The sequence below is a fragment of the Ammospiza caudacuta genome, chromosome 2 (genome assembly GCF_027887145.1).
Source record: "Ammospiza caudacuta isolate bAmmCau1 chromosome 2, bAmmCau1.pri, whole genome shotgun sequence".
Classification (NCBI taxonomy): Eukaryota; Metazoa; Chordata; class Aves; order Passeriformes; family Passerellidae; genus Ammospiza; species Ammospiza caudacuta.
In genome coordinates this window covers 59,761,051-59,782,907 of record NC_080594.1, presented here as the reverse complement: position 1 = coordinate 59,782,907, position 21,857 = coordinate 59,761,051, and the positions used below count along the sequence as shown (strand labels likewise).

Here is a 21,857-nt window from a genome sequence, read left to right as displayed (position 1 = left end):
AGTAGGTGAGATGGGTTTAAAACAAACAAAAACCAGCAAAGCCCAAGGGAACTGAATTTAAACGAGACGCCTACAACTACATTTTCAGTAGCTAAGTTATAAAAGAAGAAAGATAAAAAATAAAATTTCAGAAGTGTGAAGGTTGTCACTGGAATATTTTTATCTAAAATGAGTCACAAAGACTGAGCAGTAGGATTCTTTTTTTCTTAATAACACTGCAAAAAAACCTTTAAGAAACTACCACCCCAAATCAAGACAATTAGAAAGCAAAAAGCTACACAAAGCACTGGCTCCAGCAGCATGCCAGAAACAACAGGCTCCTCTTACAGACACAGAGAGGTATTTTATTCAAGTGAACAAAACCCACCTCTGCTAATCCAGAGCAGATAAAACTGCAGGGACCAGAAAAGCCTGCAGGCATTTGAGAGTACCAGAGAAGGTCATTATGGCAGCTTCCCTATACAAAGGCTGAATCCAAAGTACTAAGAAAGCACAATCTTGATGAGCAGGAAGGGGTCTGTGAAGTGTGAACATGGTCTGGAAGAGCACAAAAACAGAAGTGGGGGAAGAGGAAAGGACAGAGACCTCCTACCATTGACCAAGACTGCAATTCAGGGTTTGACATCACTGCAGTGTCTGTCTCCACATAGCTGCTATATGAGTTGGCAGAAATGGCTTGTTAGGAGAAAAATGGCAGTTCTTCATGTATGCAACAAGTCCTTGGTTAAAACTTCTGGTTTATGCCATGTACAGATCCCCCTATAAAGAAACCTTCTTCTCTCTATCTATATGAAACAGACTAAAAAAAAAAAAATTCTGACAAAGGTTTTGGTTTTGTGTGAAAGTTTAATATTATTAAGTCATAGTGACAACTATATTGTATGAAGAATTCTTGGTAAAAGTTTTGTCTTTTTAAACACAAGGTCAAAGAGTACAGTCAAAGAAAGCTCTGCCATCACCTTGATAGGACACAGGGTTGTTTAAAGTGCAATTTAATAGCAAATTTAAGACATCCATTTCTCTTCCTGCAGCTGTTACTTATGCTTTCAACAGCACTGGTACTACTCCACTATGAAACCAGGTTCTGCTCGAGTGCCAGATCTCCGTGGCTGAGTGTTCTTCGTTGGTATTTTCATTGCAGTAAAACTGTAAGAGCCAGAGGCAAGTCAGTGAGATTGAGATGGCTCGTGAGATCATCATGGGAAGAATGAATCATCTGCCTTGGAAATATAAATGTTTATGATCACTGCTTCTATTCTGCACATATATCCTTGAGACACACAACTTTTACAAGGGTGTTGGTATTTATATAATTCCATAAATTTAGACAGTGCATTACAAACACAATGTGCAGTTGTAGTTATAAATAGAGGAGCAGCAGGATAGAATTTTCAACTAGCTCTTGTTTCCTACACTGCACAAATGAGATCTGTGGCACAAATTAAGGAACTAAAGGAAAGAAAATATAGCTATTAGGCAATAAAAATACCCCATGTGAGTCTCCCTATTTCAGGTGGTGAAATGGAAGGCTAGACTTCTACCAAAGAAAAAGAAAATAAGCCAGTCCCTGAGAGTTAATGGCAACATTTAACCATGACTAAAAGACAAAGAGCAGGTTCTGAAGTGGAGGTTTTGAGAACAGATTATTTTTGTGGTGTGTTTTCCATGTCAATGTGACAAACTAACACCCGCCCCTAATAAGAAGCATTCTGACAAACAAATGCAGAATATAATCAAAAGACAATTTGTTTCTAAACCTTGGCTGATGCTTCTTTTTTAGCGCACACAACACTATGGACATATGCACAAACCCATGAAGAAAACCAATCTCTGGGAGCATTGTAACAATGTATCAAGGCATTCTTCCAGAAGGCCAACCAATAAATTCCCAATGTATACACAAAAGGTAACCAGTAACTCTTGGTAAGCTTTCTAACCTTTGATAATGACATTGAGGGTTTGCTTCAGGAGTTAATTTGTCAGGCAATAACTGTAACAGAAGTTAAAGCTCAATACTGGGTACCTGAGCTCAACCAGCAATCCAGCACTGATGCAAGCAGTTATAGTATGTCTTAGTATGTCTTTTTTTTTTTTTTTTTTTTTTTTTTTTTTTTTTTTAATAAATAAAACCTTCACGCTCATTTCCATGCCTCTGCTCAATTAGCAACTTAATTCAGGGAGGAAGAGGCTCCTGGTGGAAGCAGTACTTTTTGAGATAGGTCAGTATATCTTCCATATTTTACACTGGCTATATTATATTTATATTGGATATATCTTGTAAAACCTGAAGTGAAACAATGTGTGCACTGAATTGCCATTTTGAAAGTACACTGAAATACTTCTGGACACTCAAGATACTCCACACACACAGGACCATGACTTCACATGAAGAAAATCCATCCTACTTGGCTCTGGGGATGGACTCACACACGTTTCATAAGAAGGTAAGAGACTCAGAACTCTGAAGCTCTAGAGCAGGGATCTGCCTCTACTCTAGGGAAGGTCATACTCTGTGTCACTGCTGCCTTTGTGCCATGTGGATATGGAATTACTCAACATGTTTTCCAAGGAAATGGCCACATAGGGCAGAACAGATTAGGAAAGTGGTTTTAACAGCTCTCAGTATGTACTTTAACGATTTTTTGTTACACTGATGTCTTTCAAAAAGCATCAGTTGAGTAGAAAATGTGAGCCTTTACTGTCCATAAGAGACATCCTCTATGGTGCCCCTTCACAGTGAATTGATGGGGTTTCCCACGTGTCCTCATCTGCCAACTGAGCCATCTGTGAAGTCTGATCCACAGGTTCCTTCTCACCCTGGGCTATTAATAATGCATCTTCTTGTCCTCCTTCTAACTGAAGGTCAGAGCTACAAGAACAACTAGATTCATCAGGTTTTTCCATAGAAGGCTCTGCTGTAGGTGTAGGGGACTGTTCAGTTTCTGCTTCAGCCTGTGGTTCTGTTTTAAGATGAAGTCCAAACATGTTATTTCTGATGAGGTATCGAACACACTGCAAAATCACATTCCTCTCGTGCCGGATGTCCTGGGCCAGTAACTGGAAATTTAAAAAAAAAGAGAAGATGACGCACATTTCCCTCTATTGCTCTGTAGCTGATACAAGCATAGCAACATATACTGATCTACTCAGTGATTTCCAACATCTTTCAAATTAAACAGTTGGGTCCCTCACACAGGCCCTGGACACATGGGGCTGGAGACTGCCATACCAGAGAATGATGTTCTCAAATCACAGACTGTGATACCAGGCCATGCACTCCAGTATATCAGGGTACCAGGTCTATTATCACTTTTCACACTTTCTAAGTTATACCATATCTGCAATTTCATATCCCATGCATTTTTAATTTAAACCCCTTATGAGTAAAAGATAAATACAAGGAAAGGGCATCTTTCATCAGGTACCAGACCATAGATTTAAACAGCAGTAACTGGTCTGGGCTATAATACATACACCAACCTAATTCTAGTAGCTTAATCAATATGCTAGAGGCCTTCCTCATTGACTTCAACCTCATTAAGGTTCACTTTGGTAGTAGGAAAAAGAAACCTATCAGCCAGAGAGCCAAATGAACCTTTTTCAATGTGAGTGTCAGCAGAACTAGTAGTATGAACAAACAAAATCTGAGCCAAGAGGCTAAATTTGTAACTACCTGATCAGTTGCAGTAGAGCTGTATTACACACTGCAGATTTGGCTAAGCTTGGCTAGTAATGTCACCAAGAAGCTTTTTTTGTTGTTACAAGTTTAAACAGTGGTTTAACCAGCCACTTTTAAGCCTGAGTATTTTTACTTAGATCAGTTGCTAAGAGGTGTTACAAGCAGCTGACATCTAAAATGAGCCTTCAGGAATCTTCCATATGAACTAGGAGATGTACTTCAGGGCAAACAAGGGACAGAGTGATGTTCTCTTTGTTTGACTGGGAGAAACTGGTGAATTCCCAAATGGCCAAATTAGGGCCCAGCAGGGCAGCAGAAATTACCCTATCAAAGACTGCTTCTTTGTAGTTGATTTTTTAATGCAGGGATGGGTATCAGTGGAGTGGCAGTACACAAGCTTTTGACTTTGTCAGCACAGAGAATGACTAAATACACATTAGTGTTTGCATGTCCACAATAAACATGTTTTTTGTAGTGCCCAAGCTCACTGCCAAATGACTGCTAAGAGATACCTGCAGCTATTCTCCTACCTCACTTTTGGTTTTTTTTAAAGCATCATTGATACAACAACCTTTTTTTAGCTTTCTAAAGCACTTTTTGGATCAATTTTGTAAAATTTCAACCTCACTCCCTCTCAAGGTTTTTGCACACTAACCATTTTTAATGACAGTGGAAGCCTACCAACAAACCTCAGGCCATCCTCTGTGATTCACAGCCACAGTACACATTCTTTAAAAACAACTCTGAGCAATTTGAAAAGGTAAAAAACCTCACTAAAATGCAATTTTAGTGGAAATGGACTACACTGGCAAGCTTCAACTCAGGTTTCCTATGTACTGCCAGCTTCTCTCAGTATGTGGGACTTCATCTGACTTTCTTCCAGAGACATCACTGCTTTGATCACCAAAAATTTTGAAGAGCAAGTGAGAAAGGCAACTGCATGCTTAGGGAGCTACACAAGGGACAAACACTTCCTTTTCAGCCACTAGGAACGTTAATTCTTGGCAGCAATGGTACTCTGTGCTAAAAAGACTACCAAAGGATTTCTCCCACATCAGCAGCTTGGGTTGTACCTTATCAGGTATCTCTTGCTGAAACATCCTGTGCTATTTCAGAGCTCTGCTGTCAGTGACACCCTTTCTCCTGTCTTTTGCCCACTGCAAGTTCTCCCTTGATGGAGGAGCTTTATGCCATTTATAGAATCACAAGAGTAGTACTGCTTTTGAGTAATAAATACAATAAAAAGCTCCAAGGTTTTGTCAGAGCTTTCTAAAGAAAGACACCAAGCTTTGTGGCCAAATGGGTTGCTCTGCACTACTACTGGGAATACCTTGGACTCACCCCAACAAACCTCCTTCTACCCTTCTGAGACACCAACCTGCTGCTCTTCAGGGTGCTGTCCCTTCCTCAGATTGATCAAAACATGCCCAGAGAAGAAGCCCTGCTGCAAACAGGTTGCAGCTAAACACCACTCTGTATTTTAAGCCACGCACACACTTCCCAACTAGATTTCTTTGCATGTGCAAGAAGTACTGTATGGTCTTCTAGCAGAGGAAGGTGGCTGAACAGCAAAGCTGGGAGCAAAAAGATCAGATCATGGCTGCTGGGATTACATCCAAACCTACTGGATACTGCAGGAGGGGAGGGGAGTGGAGGGGAAGGGAAGGGTTTGTTCCTTGTGCAGCTCATTTCAGACATGTGATTCATTGTCATCTCTTGCTTACCAAAGTGGGTTGTTACCTGAATGCATGCCAGGGTATTTCTATTTGTCTATTAAAGCACCTTCACCTCCTCCAAGTGAAACGCTCCCTTTACTATTCTTAAGCCAGGCCCTGTGCTAACAGACTGCTCTAACTTCCCGCAGGGAAGAGGAGAAACATTCCCAAAGGTTGCACTCTTGCACAGGAGACATTATCTTAGCCTCTTACCATTTCCAGCAGAGTTGGACGGCGCTTGGGAAGGCGAGGTAATGTTTTCCTGCCCCGCTTATCAGGCCCTCTGGGGGGACGTGCGTTCGAATTCGAGCTCCTTAACGCCGTGCCTGCGCACTCTGGGCGGTTCTGATTTGGTTTCCGACTCTGAGGAGCAGGAGTAGTTTGAGGCGTATTTCTGAGCACAGCCTGGTTTCTCTCAGCTTTTGTTGCAGTCTTGACAGGGATTTCTTAAAGAAAAAGAACACACTTTCATCTCAAACTTAAAAGCCTCTTCAACATGCTCATATCCCCATGCACTGGCAGTTCGTTAGTACTATTCTTGCTCACACAACCTGATGTGAAGATATTCAAGGTTTACTTGGAGGAAGGGAGGGTTTTGTTTGGCTTGGGTTTTCTTTCTAAATACAAAGAATAATCTCTAAATATTCACAGAAAGGAAAACAAGGTATTTCGATTCTATAGCACAAAAAGAAAAATAAAAGGAATAACACCTGATTGAGGTTTTCAAACTTCTGCCTTCTTATCACTTAAGAAGTACCATGCTTCACATTATAGATTGCTGCAAATTAGGCTGCTGAGAAAATCATGATACAGTTAGGGCAGAGGATGCCCAAGTTCAATCACTGTCTGCTAGATGCTCTCTAACTTTTGGTAGGCCACCCAGTGCAAGTAGGGCTTAGTAAATATTCGCAAAAACAAGCAGCAGCAGCAATCCCTCACCATCCACTGATGCATACGCTCAGAGAAGCACAAAATACAAGTAACAGAGAGTTCAGGTCCTATTGCAACACCCAGCAGCCTTCTATGGAAAAAGCCCTTAAGGATGTGGAAATTAGTTCATGGAGTGACAATAACAGCTTTTTCCTGGCACTATTCAAACATGATTTGAAGCAAGACTGGAAACAGGTTCCTTATTTTCCCCCAACTAGGGGAGAAAAGACTTGGGAAATTTGACGACACACAACTTAATCAAAGACATTTTATGCCTCCTCTCTCGACCCAGGACGTGCTACTGAGAAAAGGACAGCAAAAAAAGCCACAGTTCTGCTTGCAGTCCCCATCACTGCAGTGTGACACGGGGCAGAAGGGGAGAGGAGAAGGGCAGAAGTTGTTTCCACACACCTTCGGGCTCACTGTCGGATGCGCTGCCATAGTTGACCGACAGCGAGCTAAGGGCAGAGGTCACCTGCCTGGGGACAACTGTTGTTCCCAGCCTTCCATCCTCCTCAGCTGCCTCATCCTTGTCAGATTCTGCAGGGAAAGAAAAGGCAAGAGGGATTTTTCCCAACAATCCTGCCAACAGCCAGCCTTGCTGCCAAATCCTCATCTCAGCACCACACACACCTGGGCACCATTGCGCAATGGCCTGATAGAAAACCCCCCAAAAACTTTCCCGAAGCTCAGCAGAAAGGTGAGCTTTCTGCTTCCTCCTCTGCATACCAAATAGAATTATAAGTCTTGTTATTGAGTGTAGGTAAAGAGAGAGAGAGGATTTCATAATATGTTTTGAAGTCTTGCTGGATTTAGTTCTGAGATGGAGGAGAAGGATTTAGAAGCCAATCAGGGGAAATTAAAAAAAAAGGAGAATCAAAAAGATGCACCTATTCAGTAAAATCATAGATTTGGGCTGTATATTTTTTTTTAAATTCTACTTAGTTATATTGTGTGTGTTATTATTTGTTTTGGCTATCTTTCTCAGTTGTATAAAAAGTTGCAACTAGCTTTAATATTGTTTAATTAAGGGCGACCACATTCCTTTTCTACCTACTATAAGAGAGGTCACTAGCTGTACTTTGGCATAATTAGACCTTTTATCATTAAGTAAAACACAAATGCTGCAGGGAAATATAGAGATATTTAAGCATACTTAAGTTTCCCAACATGCAAAGATTAATGGAGTAAACAAATTGCATAGGGATGCTGAGTTCTTGTTCTCACTAATTGAAGATTATGTTTTCAAGAGGAAAAACTCAGCATCAGACATCTTTCCAGGGAATCTATTCTACCCTTGTTGCTAAAAATAGCCAGAGTATAAGTCAGCTTACATGCCATATTCTAGGAGTACTGCTGACTATATTATAAATAGTTAGATGTGAAGAATTTATATTGCTGCCAGCATGAGGAAACAAGATGTGCTCACAAAAAAAAGCCCAACAAAAAACCAAACCCAGAAAAACTAAGCAGGAATACTTCAAAAAACACACACATATGGAGAATATCAAGAGTAATAATACAGCAAAGAACAGAATTAAAAGTAAAATACTGACATTTTAAGTAATTCACTTGACTCATACAAGGAAATCCATTTGTTTTCACTTTCTAAATACTGTTGCTTTCAAAACCACAAAGGGATATTTAACAGTCTTTAAAAATAATTTGGCTGTTCAAGTATTTAATCTTCTTCTGGTTTTATAAGTATTTTCTTATCTCTTTTATGTTAATTTAGCAACCTAGGTTGGTGCTGCATGGCCTTTAGACTACTGTACAATATTTACATCCGAACATGTAATGCTGCACAAAACTTCATGTCAGACTTCCAAAATGGTGACTAGCAAGCACAAAGTTTCAGCATCTAAACTTAAAACAATCATTTAAATAAAACTTCTCTAAGTTCCTTCATCTTACCAACATCACCATTTGCCAGAAGACCAAGAGGGTCCACGTCTTTCTCATATGCCTGGCCTGCCAAAGCATTTTGTTTTTCATGCTCCTCTTCACATGTGCTGTTTTCTGGTCCATTGGCTTCATTTTGAGTTTTAGGTCCATGACAATCGCCACCATTTTTCCTAAATTTCTTCCAGAATGGACGCCATTGTCTTCTCCTGTGTCTTCGTTGATGCCCAAGAGCTTCTCCATTTTCTGGAGGTTTCCACATCCCCTTCATTTTGCTGGAGAATAGAAACAGAAAGCTCATACAGATGATAAGCTATGAGAATAAAAACAACTGATGTAACCAAATGGCTCAGGCCCTTGTTTAAGGTTCAGCAACACAGAATGATGCCAGGACTTACACCAGCTCAGCTAACACGAGGTGACAGACCATAAAATCAGTCACACCTCATCTCAGGCAGGGCAATGGGACAAAGCAGGAACTGAATGAACAGTTTGAATCTCATGACTTCTGGTTTCAGTTTTCAACAAGGCCAAGGGTACATGGGCTAAGAAAGCTCCTCGATAACCTGCAGTGTGAGGACAGGGCGTTCTCATTTCAGATAACAAAGTCAACAAATCTTCACTTAAGCATTAAAGCCATTCAAAACAGAGGCAACATGAAGTTATAAGGAGAGCATCTACTATAAACATTGTTTCACTGCTGAAGTCTCTTTTTTCCAGTTACAGTTCTGAGAAGCATCTTGCTGCACCAAATCCATTCAGCCATCTGACACCATCAGCTGCAATGACTACCTACTCCCGCCTCCAACCAACATGCCATTCATCTTTCCCATTCCAAGGAAAAGGAATAAAAGAAATGTCCATCAGAATAATGCATGTTTTAGGACCTGAAACAAAAGAACAAGTCTTGAAATACAGGAAGAGCACAGCATACTGGTACCACTTATCTTTCACAGCTCCATTATCTTCCAGGTTTGTCCTATAAACACATGTTAGAGGAAGATATCTGGAAAGCTTAAACTCTGGTTGAATTCTATAGATATAAGAATCAATGTGACCAAGAGAGAAAAGCAAATATAGAAGGGACAGCTGAAGCTTTCTGAAAATATTTATTTCCAAGCAACAGAAACTTAATTCAGGAAAACAGGACTGTAACAGCAAAAATTACACAAGATCTCCTGTCCTTAATGAGCCCCATGGTTTGTTCTGATCAGCCCTCCCTGCCTCAGCCTCACCTTCAGCACAGCTGATGTCCTATTATCCCTCATGTGGGATGCTGTGTTCATGTCTGGCATTGCTAAAATCTTGCAGCAAGGTTAATATTTTTTGACAAAGGACTTCTTTTGTTTGTCTTCATTCTGAGGTCTAAACAAGTCATTTAGTAACCCATTCTTCTTGAGTTACAAGAATCAGTGTATAACTACACTTTATTCACCTCTTGCACCTATGCAATCTTTCTAGGTCTCCATCACGCAGCCCTTTCAAGCCACCCACTACTTTGTTCAGAAATGTTCCTGCTACCAGCATTCCTCTCTTCCATGCTTTTCTGGATTTATCAAGTCCTTCTTTAGAGGAGAACAAGGCCAGTCATAGCACACAAAATTACTTTATATCACAGCAAAACATATTTAATTTCATTCTCCAGTCACTTCATGACAGTGTCTAACACTGATTGCTCATCCCTGATGGCATCACCCACCACAGTGTTCCTGTGGTACAAGTGGCAAGCCACTGCCTTCCTGTGCATCAGTCCCTCACCCACAAAAGGCTAATATTATCTCCTATGATTCAACTCCAACAATAGAGAAAACTGCATTTCTGAATTTGTCCAACCATACTCTAAATTCAGCATGTTGTACAACCTAGAAGATACCGAGCAAATACGAGGTTAATTAAAGCTGTTGTCCTTGACCAAGGGTTAAAACCAACCATCTAAATTCTCTGGGGCCTCAAACACCCAGAAAGAAACCTCAAGGTCAAAAACATGTCCCAGCAAACACCAGCCTGGTATCTGCCTTCTGCCATTCCCTTGTGGAAGACATCCTGCCCTTCACTCTCCATGCAGAGGGCATGGAGAGCTGTGCACTATTACTCAGGTGTTGTGAGACACCAGACAGGCTTCCAAAGTGGTCCTTCTGCATCTCTGATCTCACACACAGGGATGCTGAGACTTAGGAGTTGCAAAGCACTTCAGACAACCACAAATGAAAAGCACCATGGAAGTGTTAAGCATCTAATCCTTTCTAAGTCTTCCTTAGCCATTTGCTTTAATAGTACAGCTTGCAGGGAACAAGCTGTATTCTACTTTTTCCTCACACATCAGTAAATTTGCCAGATAAGCACCAATTGCAGAATCTTTACTGCTGATATACAAAGCAGAAATGACAGATTATGGAGAGCTCACCAAGCGTAGAGTGCTAAGGGGAGGGAGAAAAGAAAAAGAAGAGATTTCTAGAATGAATTAGAATAAAAAGTTGTTACATGGAAGTGACGAACCTGCAATTTTGAGGGCTTTTTTTCCCCAAACACTTTTCCAGATACAAACCTCCTAACAAATGTAACAGCATGGAATTGCTGATGGCCATTTAAGGCTACTTGATGCATCTGACTCACAGCTACAAAAGTTAGCAAATAAAACCACAGTTTGTTACTGTGACAAAGAAATGTCATAATATATATGTTCTATATACAATATATATGTTTGCAGCCTGAGTTTCAATGCCCAGGTTTGGTTCCTTGGGTGTAAAGCACTCCTGCAACTTAAAACTTAAAAGGAAGTTTTACTTCAGTCTTCTATAAACCTTTCCTTTCAGGTATGAAAGGCAACTGATTGAGTGGGGGCAGGCAAGTGGATCTTCTGAAGAACATGCTGCAACAAGGTAATTTGCACTGTCCACATTTAATAAATTACACTAACTTCTTATTCTGCACTAACTCAACCATTTTTCCATGGTGCAAGTTAGCAAGTTTTGTTTTGTTTGCTGTCATCCCCTACACAAAAAGCTAGGCAAACCCCAGCTGCACTTCCATGTGGCAGAAAATGGCATTTAGCAAGAGCCCCTTAGGACTGAGTCTGCTCCTGCCTTCCAGCTCAGTCATTCCAGATTAATCAAATAGTATTTTAGGAGTGTGTGGCTCGTTTTAACAACTTTTTTTAAAAACCAATCTTCCCACAGGTCCTAAAGCAGAGCTAATGAAGTTAGCTGGTTCCACCTAACAATGAAATTGAGAGAGAAGAACAAAACCATGCTGGAAAATAATTTATAAGGCAGTGAACAGATAAAAATCCAAGACGAGTAAGCACTAGCTCAGAACAATGGTAGCAGATAGGTTTAACTTTATTTTCATATGGTTTTCGTTATAACTTAAGTAGTGCTGCTTCTTTTTACTGCCCTCCATCATCTTTATCTTCTTCCCCTCTTCACTTGACTACTGATTTATCATCAGAAAGGAGAGAGAGTAAGAACAAAATCTCTGTTGGCCATTTTCAGATAATAAAAAATTAAATCATGTGGAATCATTCTGTTGCATGACTTTTGCCCCCATTACTGCTTCTTCAGAGACCAAGGTTATGCTGATGTAATGAATGGCCACTAGAAAGTGGTATTCTCAAACAAGCCAGAGTACCAGATTTTTCATGTACTTATTGTTTCATTTAACTGAAGTGAACTTTGGAGCACTATGAAGTAAACAAAAGAATATTACATCAGCAGTTTGTCAAACGGCCTGTCCTCTCTTAAAGGGCAGCCAGATTCTGCATACAGTGGAAGCAGCAAGTGCTGGGAGACCACAGTAAGAAAGCATACATTTGAATTCAGTGGGAGGAAAGCAACAAGCTTGCTTCAAAACACTTACCCAAACTGCTGGGTAGTCAGCACTTCTCCCCTTTCCTCCTTCTGTGTCTGCATTTCCTTCTTCCTTTCAATGTTTGCCAAAGTAGGAAAATTTCTAGAAGAAAAAAAAGTAGTTTCACTGGCTCTTAAAGGATTCACTGTAGTTCCTCAATTCCCCCTTTACCAAATCAGCTTTCTCTATAAACATTACAGATTTTTTAAATTTTTCAATGAAGTTCAACAGACTGTTTCTTTCTTAAAAAAGCATTAGTGAGGAATAGAAACCTGAGTGCATTTAGGCTTACATATCCAGATGCAATGAACAAAACAAAACAGAAATTAAAAATATCCCATTAGCATTCTTAGATTTACCAAACCACCAAGCAAGGTACAGACAAATAGTTGGGTTATAGTCATGGACCCTCTCTTTGCCCCAACACATTACAGCATGATTTAGTCCTCCTACATTATTTCTATGGAGCTTCAATTGGATTATTTGAATGACATGCCTATAGCAAACTAACTGCTGAGTTCTTCTAAACTTAAAAAAAAGGCTATATGAACAGTTTCTGGGTGCACAAGATTCCTTTAATGTGACAAGGAAAAGCACACAAGTTCCTTCTTGAGCAATATTTAGCATTGTGCTCGCACACTGACCTCAACTTCACCAGAATTACTGCCCTTTTTTAATTCCAGGTTCAAGAAAAATTGCCAGATCATGCAGATGAAAAGAAATCTACTGTTACAATTATCTCCCAACCCATCCCATCTCTTCCATTCCCCACCTCCCTTAACATCCTTCCCTCCAGACAAATGTCTCGCTGGTTCTAACACGCAGAGCCTGGGCAGCAGGCTTATTACCATCAAGGCCTAAAAATGGCTGCACTACTTGCTCTGCAAACATTAGTTAGCTAAATGCCAGGGCTTTGAGATAAAAGTGGTAAATAAGAAACACATGCACATGCTCCCCCAGCTTCTGTATAGAAACACAAAGAATAAATATTTGATGTCTATTAAAATGGAGTAAAGAGAAACACAGAACAGCTTCTCACTAAAAATAGCTATCAAAAAGACATGGATCTTTCTTTAAATATTTAATCTTATCACATGCATTTCCCCCATACTACAGCAGGAATGCTAAGTGTCACATCGATTCAAGACAGCGTCAACCACGTACCAAGGGAAAAAGAGAAGCTTTTTCTACAAGACAAACCTAAACACACTACAGAACTAGTCCTCTTTAAGAGGATTTGAACATGAGCTGTCAAGATGTATTTTCTTTGGATTTCTCCCAGAAATCTGCCATACAGCTCAAGTGAGCACAGGGATGTGATGTTTTACCTCTGCTCCTCCCTGTTAGTTAGATTTGTTCATCCATGTTACAACACTCCCAGCACACAGCAAATGTGCAATGAACTCTTTAATCTCAAAAGCTTTGCATTGACAAAGACCCCTGTGCACCACAGTTTTAGGAGAAGGTGCTTTCCTTCAAAACACAAAGGCTCCCAGGAGGACAGCAAGCCATAAAACAAGTAGCTATGCTCAAAACATCCTCAAGCTTACTGTAGAGATTGCAGGGGGGGAGGGTGTTTTAAGTATAAGGGAAGACCCTAAATACTAGAGCAAAGGAGTCTTCAAATGCTCCAGCACTTATGCTGATTAAGGACATATTCAGACATGCTCTCTCAACACGATTTGAGACATGAATGCCTCCCACTTTCATTCCTGTGAGTTTCCACTCCCTCCACGAGCCACTGTAATGGACTGCACCAAGGCTTTCAGTTCCATTTAACTGCCAAGGCTGGCAGATTTCTCCTCAACCAGCCTTCCAGCTGACACAGGCAATAACTGACAGCTGGCGAGAGCTCAAGTCACAAGTCCCAGTATGCCTGCAGAAGCACAGCTGAAGGCATCTGTAGTGGCTGTGTTTATCTTTTCCATCTCTTCTCAAACGTTAAATGGCATTTTACTCACTGCCTTCACCTCATGCCTTTACTGACTGAGCCCCTCCACATAAAAGGCCATATGCTCAAATCCCAAGAGCTGACTTGGGTTTGCACCCTTCTAAGATGGCAAGCCCTCCACCTCTCCTAAGAAAATGATGTTCCTAAAATGTTACCTACAAACACCACTGAAGTAGAAGCACCCCAGCACTTATGCCTTGCAAACAACTTGTCAGAGCTTGAATACAAAGAGCTTCATCCATCCCCACAGGGCTTTACAAACCTAAGGAACTTATTGTAAAAGGGAGAGTTAAACCAGGATGTGGTGGTCTGGCACAGCAGACTTCATGAAGCCAGTACAGCCTGAGAAGGCAGCCCTCTTTCACAGCAGCTGCAGTTCCCAACAGTACACACTTCTACAATCCAAAACCTTTCAAAATAAATTGACAGCATCAGAAAACTGATTTTTATGTTAAGATGAGTACATTAAATATATCCCAACTAAGTGAGACATGCAGGTAAAGGATACCCTAAAGCTTCTAGAGACAGGGAACAGTGACACTGAGCCTAATCAATAACACATGTGTCTTAGAGAATGGATTTTTTTTTTTGATAAATGAACACACTGGCCAGAGCCATGCATTTTTTTTATAGGCCAGCATACTTTATCTTGCTCTCACAAACATTGGAGTAAAGCAGCTCTTAGCAAGCAATGAAGAAACAGAGCTTTGCCGACATCTAACAGAAAAGAGACCTGTTTCTGTAGCAGTTTATACAACAAATTCCTGAGTCAAGGGCTACACAAGTTCATCATTTTATTAGGAACAGCACTGTGAGCAAAATGCCTCAAAAATTTCTTGAGCTGTTCTTAATTGCATATGCACAGCCAACAGCAAAGGAGACATGGACAGCCCAAAGGGAATAAAAATGACCCAAGAGAGCTGATACAATCTTGGCTTAACTTTCCCACATCTAATTTAACCATATGTTAGCTGAGTCAGTTTCATTGCTGATCTATTCCAGCAGATCAGAGTAAACTTTATTGCATCTATGTTTACCTTGATCTGTTGACACATCCCTTCTACTTTGCTTTGTCTCCTCTACTTTTACCAAGTTACAAGAAATTATTTTCCATATTACATACTTCACTACTATGAACACAACACCAGGGAGGATTCCAAACTACTCTAGGATTATCATTATGCAACGAGAAAACCACAAATTAATTACAAGTGGTGTGATTAACAGTACTGAACTTCAAGCACAAAGCACATGCTCAGCCTGTGAGATGTACTGCAAGGAAATACAACAGACAATTCCTATCTGAACAAACCAATGCCAAGAAAATAAAGAAAGTGGGGCAGAAAAGGAAGAATTTACAAGCAACACAGAAACTCAAGAAAATCCCTCAATGTTATATTAGGAGCTAAGCAAAAGTAAATTCAATGATTCGCTTTAACACTAAAACAGCCTTTCCACATTCTTGCTAATAACCATTGCTCAAGAAATGTTGGTGAGAAACAGATGGGCTGGCAGGACCCAGATCTCACTTGTGGAGTAGGGAAGACAGCAATACCTCATTCTGACACATTAAGGAAATGCATTGCAGATAATTCTCTTTAAGCTCATGTTAAAGAAAAAATATGCTGAAGACAGCACATTTCTCAACACTTGGAAGGGACAGGACAAATCAAAACAAGAAAAGTTGATGTCAGACTTCACAACCATCTGTCTGCAAAACACAGGGAAACCCTGAGATCCCATGGAACTTCATCTCTATTGCTCTTTACTTAATTAGATTTCTTGGCTCAGCAGGTTCAACAGGAAAACAGCATTCCAATCCAGCATGCTTAATCCAGAGATAGTCCCTACCAGCTCTCCTCCTCCTCCTTCCTCTATGACAGTAAGGCTACACTTTAAACACAAGCTCTTTCTTGAAGATTTTAAGCAGGATACACAATTGAGCAACACAGCAGCTAATTAAGAAGAAAAATCTCAACTCTGCAAGTAATTATTTATAATGGCTGAAAGAACAAGCAAGACAGGATGCAGCATGGAAACACACATATTAAATCATGGCAACCTAATTAGGAATAAACTATTAATGACCTAAAAAGATTCATTCTTAGCTCTGATTGGAGCTGCTCTGATTGGAGCTTCTAGAATGAAAATGGTTTTTTCCTGTCACTGTAAACCAAAACTGCTTAATAGCTCAGACTCCCTCTGGTGTCCCTCTTTTCTGTTCAATGCAGTGTTTACTGTGACTCAACAACAGACCTTCAGTACTAAAATGATGCTTTGCTGGTGACCCAATTAATGCTGCACAAAAGTTCCAGCTGGCTTTCTCTCTCTGCCTGCCTCCCATACCCTCCCCCCCCCTTTTTTTTTTTAATTAAAGAAAGAAGGATGCTCATAGAGCTTCCTCGCTGTACAAAAAGTAACAAAAGCCACCCAGGTAGTCATTCTACACCCATCCATCACGGCTAAATACGATGCCCAAGAAGGCTTGAAGTACCAAGATAATGCACTACTCCATCTAGTGGCCTTGGCTCGGACAGTCCTAATCCCATTCTGCCTTTTCTGGTTGGTGCCTGTGACCACACGACTTTATGTCTCTTGGTGTTACTGTGCTGCAGTGAGCAAAGGCTTTCAGCAATGCTGTATTGCAGCCAAATCATATTCACCTTTAAAACCAACATCAGATCCTTCAGAAGCTCAACAAAACCACCCCAGGCAGAGCATCACCCTTACAATTAAGTGTAGATAAAGGCTGCTGTGATTTGCAGCACCCATTCCCCACACAAACAATATCCATAATTTTACATTCAATTTCCACTACCCCAATGCTCTAGCAGAGCACATACTGACACATACACCTTAAACATCATTTCAACACTTAAACCTCAGCCTCAGCTACTAGACAGGAACTCTCCTGAACATTTCCCAAAACAGAGAAGTGTAAGAAAAGTTGGAAACGAGTAGTAAAGCCTCTCTCAGAGACTGCATACGAGTATGGATCTTCTTCCTTGGAGTTACCATTAGAAAATTAGGTCACCAAAAACAACCACAACAGCAATATGTAGACTGAAAGCAAATAAAAACCAAGCCCTCAAGCATCTTTTGAATAAAAGGAAACCTTGGAAGGAGAACTAATATAGCACCAAAATTTGCCTAATCTAACACCAAACTTATATTTGCAGAGATCACAACCAACTTCTGTCTGGTTAATGATGGCATTTTAAAAAAGGGAGAAAATCTCTTGTTTCTCAATCAAAAAAGCTTTTCGTTTTTCTTTTAGGAACCTATGGATCATTTTCATTTGTAAAAAATGAACAGCAGGTGCAACAGTTGACTGCTGTGATGTGCTGACATAGTGGTAAGGTTTCCTTTTGCCTTTGAGAAATTTGCAGAAAAAGCTGAAACCATGTCCAAAGAAAAATTAGAGCCTCCAAGAATGAAATTACATGGGGAGAAATTTTGCTTCTCCATACAGGAAAAAAATGGATGGGAGGCAGTTAAAAATTCTACAATAAATTCTATTCATTTTTCTTTTTCAATAAAAACAGTGTAAAGATGTATTAAGGGAAGTGAAGTTCAAAGCAAGAACATGTTAAATTGTCTTCTGACGTGGATGCAAGGTGGATACATCAGTAAGATTCCATCAGACCACTGGGTTTTATTTTCACTAAAAAAACCCCATGTGACTAGTACACTGCCCTAGCTCATCACCACTGATCTCAAAATTAAATTTATATCACTTCCTATTCTGCATACAGGACTCTTGCTCGTGGAAACAAAACTCTTGCACTGATCACTTGCAAGACTATATTCTAAATTATCAATAGAAGTGAGGAAAGCCTGTAGCATCTTTCTCCTGCTGGGAAAGTGTGGATTTTAACCCATTGAACTCTGAAGGAAAAAAAACAAATCTGGGAGATAAATACTTCAATCCTGGTCAAGATAAAAGCTACACCCTGTTATATCACAGGATAAGAAAAAGTGAGAAATACTGCTTATAGGAGAATTTTACCTTGCACCCTGCATACAATGTAAGTTAGACTACCCGAGAACAGTATCATTTACAGTTTTTGTTCTCTTTCATTAAAAAAGCATCAAGCCCTTAAAGAATTAGGAAAACTCCCTGTTGTGGTCTACTGGGACAACTTAGCTGAGGAAGTGTGCACATAGTATTACAGTTGTAGTCAGTAGTCCCAGATTTTTAAGCCATTAAAAACCACCACACAAACACTTCTGACCTAAAATGTGACCTGTAGTGAGGCTAAAAGGAATGAGACATTCACCTAACCTGGGATACCACATCAAGCATCTGGGAAAGCTGCTTCCTTCTCAGCTGATACCTTGCCTTCTATTATAATCTTTTAAGTTATTATAATCTCTGCAGCTCACACTCTCCTGGCTCATGCATCCTGACACAGATCACTGCTGCAGGAATTTTCCAGGGTCAATGTAACAGCAGAAACAGCAAGTTATGTGCTGCTCCTGCCCTTCAGCTGTCATCTCCTGCTCACATAGGGAAAATACAGCAAAACAAATCCATAGGCCACAAGTCTTACCTTTTTCTTTCTTCTCTCCATCTAGCAATCTCTTCTGGACTATCTAATTTTATTCTTTTAGCACCAGGTGCATGTGCCTAAGGAAAAAGTATTTTACAGGTGCTTAAAAGGGGAAGGAAAAAACCCACAAATTAAAAAAGAAAACATCATTATGTCAGGCATAGTGGTATCACACTGTTTTCACCTCCAAAACTGGTGTGAGTGTACACAGAGATGATAAAATGAATCCATTAAGAAAACCCCATAGTATTTAACAAATTTTCATCCACAATATTGTCTTGAAACACATACTCCTCAGAGATGATACATTTTCTTTCCAAATGAATGAAGGGAAACCACTGAAGAATGAGAAAAGGGGCCATAGTAAAGATGGCACAGACTCCTATTTTGGGCCCAGAGGGTTACCTACATTCTTCCAGTGTATCTGAACGATCTTCTCATGGGCACTGAAAGTGCAACCTTCTTCTGAGCACTGCAAGATAAGAGGGAGAACTTAAAACACACCAATTTACACAAATTATAAACAAGCTTTTGAGCACACTTCAAATAAACTCAGTGCCAGTTGCATGTACAGTTTGTTGCACAGGCTGTGTAAGTTACCCTGTTTGCCAACAAAGGTGATTGTAAAAACAGCAAACAAAGAAAATGTACTTTTAAATTTCATCTGGTTTTAGAATAACCAGTGTAGGCAATGTATCTGATAACTGAAGAGAAAGTGAAGCTTACCTAAGATAAAAATTTGCAAGACTCTTCAATTTCAAATTTTGGTACTTGCAAATTTTGATAATTTTCAATAAAGGAAATTTTTTAAATGTTTCCACACACAAAAACTGCACATGCTATAGGGGTGTCAATGAATTAATTCCTATGACTTAGTAATACTTCACAAGAAAAGCAGTTTAAAAGGCTTCAGTAATAAAACCAAAAATACAGCTGAAGCCTCTCCAACATACAGCATTCATACCCCACTAATACTTGACAAAGCTCTGGAATCTTATCCCTATGTCTACTGTTCAAAGAGTGACTACAGCTGTTTGTCAGGCACAAAGGAAAAAATGAAAGTGTGAATAAAAGAGGCCAAACTCATTAACCTGCTTATGCTGTGAAATGTGTTCATCATACTTCTCCTGGTTTTTATAGCCACGGTCACAGGTATCACAGTAATGAGAGAAAACTGGCTCTTTTTTCTTTTTGGTCTGAAAAAAAAAAGGAAGAAATCTCAGGATTGCAGTTACAAGATATTTCATGAAACACTATTATTATTTTTGTTAATAAAGCAGTTATATGTTTCAAAGGTTTCAAAGACAAGCTAACATAATACAGAAGTTAAGTTCCCATTACTTATCTTCTAAACAAAGCACCCTGCACTCAGCTCTTCCCACTACCACGTTTCAATCAATTATTGCTTCTGCAAACACACCAGTTGGCTGGCACAGACTTGCAGAGGGCTCTGAGATTTAGGCTAAAGCCCCATGTTCTTCTCTACCAAGACAGACCATGACTGTTCTCCCATGAAGGCACAAGTTCAGAGGGCAGCACAGACCCTGCCTTCTCCCACTACACACGTCAGTGCCATCTGGCTGCCGGCTCTTGACCTTGTAACAGAGCACTACTTGAGGCAGTTGAGCATCACCACAGCAAGGTGACATAAACCTGTGTAACAATTTGGTTGACATGTATCTTTCAAGAGTTACAGACTGTCACATGTTTGCTCTCTTCTAAGGGCAAGCAGGTCAGACAGGAGAATGGGATCTCTTATAGTGCCTTGGGACAAGTCCCATCAGACTGACACCATCACAAAATGGTTTGGGTGGGAAGGAACCTTCCAAGATCATCTGGTTTCAATCCACCACCATGGGCAGGGACAGTCTATGACTAGATCAGATCAGGCTGCTCAAAGCCCCATTCAATCTGGCCTTCAACACTTCCAGAGACAGGCCAGTCACAGCTCCTCTGGGCAATGTGTGCCAATATCTCATCCCCTTCACAGTAAAAGTCTTCCTTATGTCGAATCTAAATCTACTCTGCTTCAGTTTAAAACCATTACTCCTTGCTCTACCACTACAGGCTGTATATGAAGTCTGTTCCCATCTTTCTCCTAAGTTCCCTTAAAGTACTGAAACGATGATGCAGGGTTCTACCTAAAGCCTTCTCTTCTCCAGGATGAACAACCCCATCTCCCTCAGCCTTGACCTCCACCCCCTAATCATTTTCATGGCCTTTCCCTGGCCAACACGCACATGTCCCTCTTGCACTGGGGACCCCACTCCGTACCTTTGGCTTGTTATTTTCTTCTGGGCAATGTTTACTAAACGCAGGCGCTTGCTTGCCCTGCCGTTTCTGGGAGAAATTACCATTTCCACCTTCAGAACAGAGAAAAAAAAAAAAGATGAGCCATTCACAGATACACCTGGCAAAACACCCCCCCCTCCGCCTACCTCAGTGGGCAACAGAGGAGGATTTAGGGAAGAGATAAGAGAGGGACTGCATGACCAACGTGCTTGGAGGAGAGTCCTGCAGGCCCAAGGGTGCAGGACAGCCCCGGGGCCCCTGCCTGCCGATGGGATGGGATGGGATGGGATGGGATGGGATGGGATGGGATGGGATGGGAAGGAGCCCACGGGCCCAAGGGACGGCTCCTGCCCCGGCCCCTGCCCCTCACCAGGGTGCGGGCCCCGCGCTCCGTAGGCCGGCGGGAACCAGGCGCCCGGTGAGCTGTAGCCATGAGGGGGAAGGAAGCTCTCGGACTGCGGGTATCCCTGAGCCGGCGGGTAGCCCTCGGCGGGCTGCGGGTAGCCCTCGGGCTGCGAGAAGTTCTGGGCAGGCTGAGAGTAGCTCTCGGCGGGAGGGATGCTCTGGGCGGGATCCGAGTAGCTCTCGGCGGGTTGCGAGTAGGACTCGGCGGGCTGGGAGTAGCTCTTGGGCTGCGAGTAGGTGTCGGCGGACGCGTAGGGGCTGTCGGGCGGCGGGTAGCGGCCGGGCGGCGGGTAGGGCACGGGGGCAGCCCAGAAGCTCGCGTCCCAGGAGGGCGGCGGGCAGAAAAATGGTGGGGGCATGCCCGGCGGAGGCAGCCCCGGCGGGGGCGGCGGGTACCAGGCGAAGGGGTTCATGTCGGGCCCGGAGAGGCCCACCGGCTGTGCAGACCCCGCTCCGCGACGCTCCCGCACCACCACGTGGGGCCCTCCGGTGGCGGCCGCTGAACGCGTCACGTCCGGGCTGAGGAAGGCGAACCCTCCCTCCCTCCTTCCCGGCGGGCGTGGCGTCATCCGGGAGCGCCGCAG

General features: G+C 41.6%; 1 protein-coding gene across 1 annotated transcript; it reads right to left on the bottom strand.

The window, feature by feature from the left end:
• Window positions 1-845: 845 nt before the first annotated feature.
• Window positions 846-21,842, bottom strand: NUFIP1 (nuclear FMR1 interacting protein 1). The gene is given in 13 exon segments (XM_058825491.1): window positions 846-3,057; window positions 5,608-5,840; window positions 6,736-6,864; window positions 8,239-8,501; window positions 12,082-12,174; window positions 18,577-18,653; window positions 18,986-19,048; window positions 19,668-19,772; window positions 20,851-20,939; window positions 21,239-21,710; window positions 21,713-21,759; window positions 21,762-21,822; window positions 21,825-21,842. Coding segments are annotated over 13 exon segments (1,989 nt in total). The 3' UTR covers window positions 846-2,718.
• Window positions 21,843-21,857: the final 15 nt, after the last annotated feature.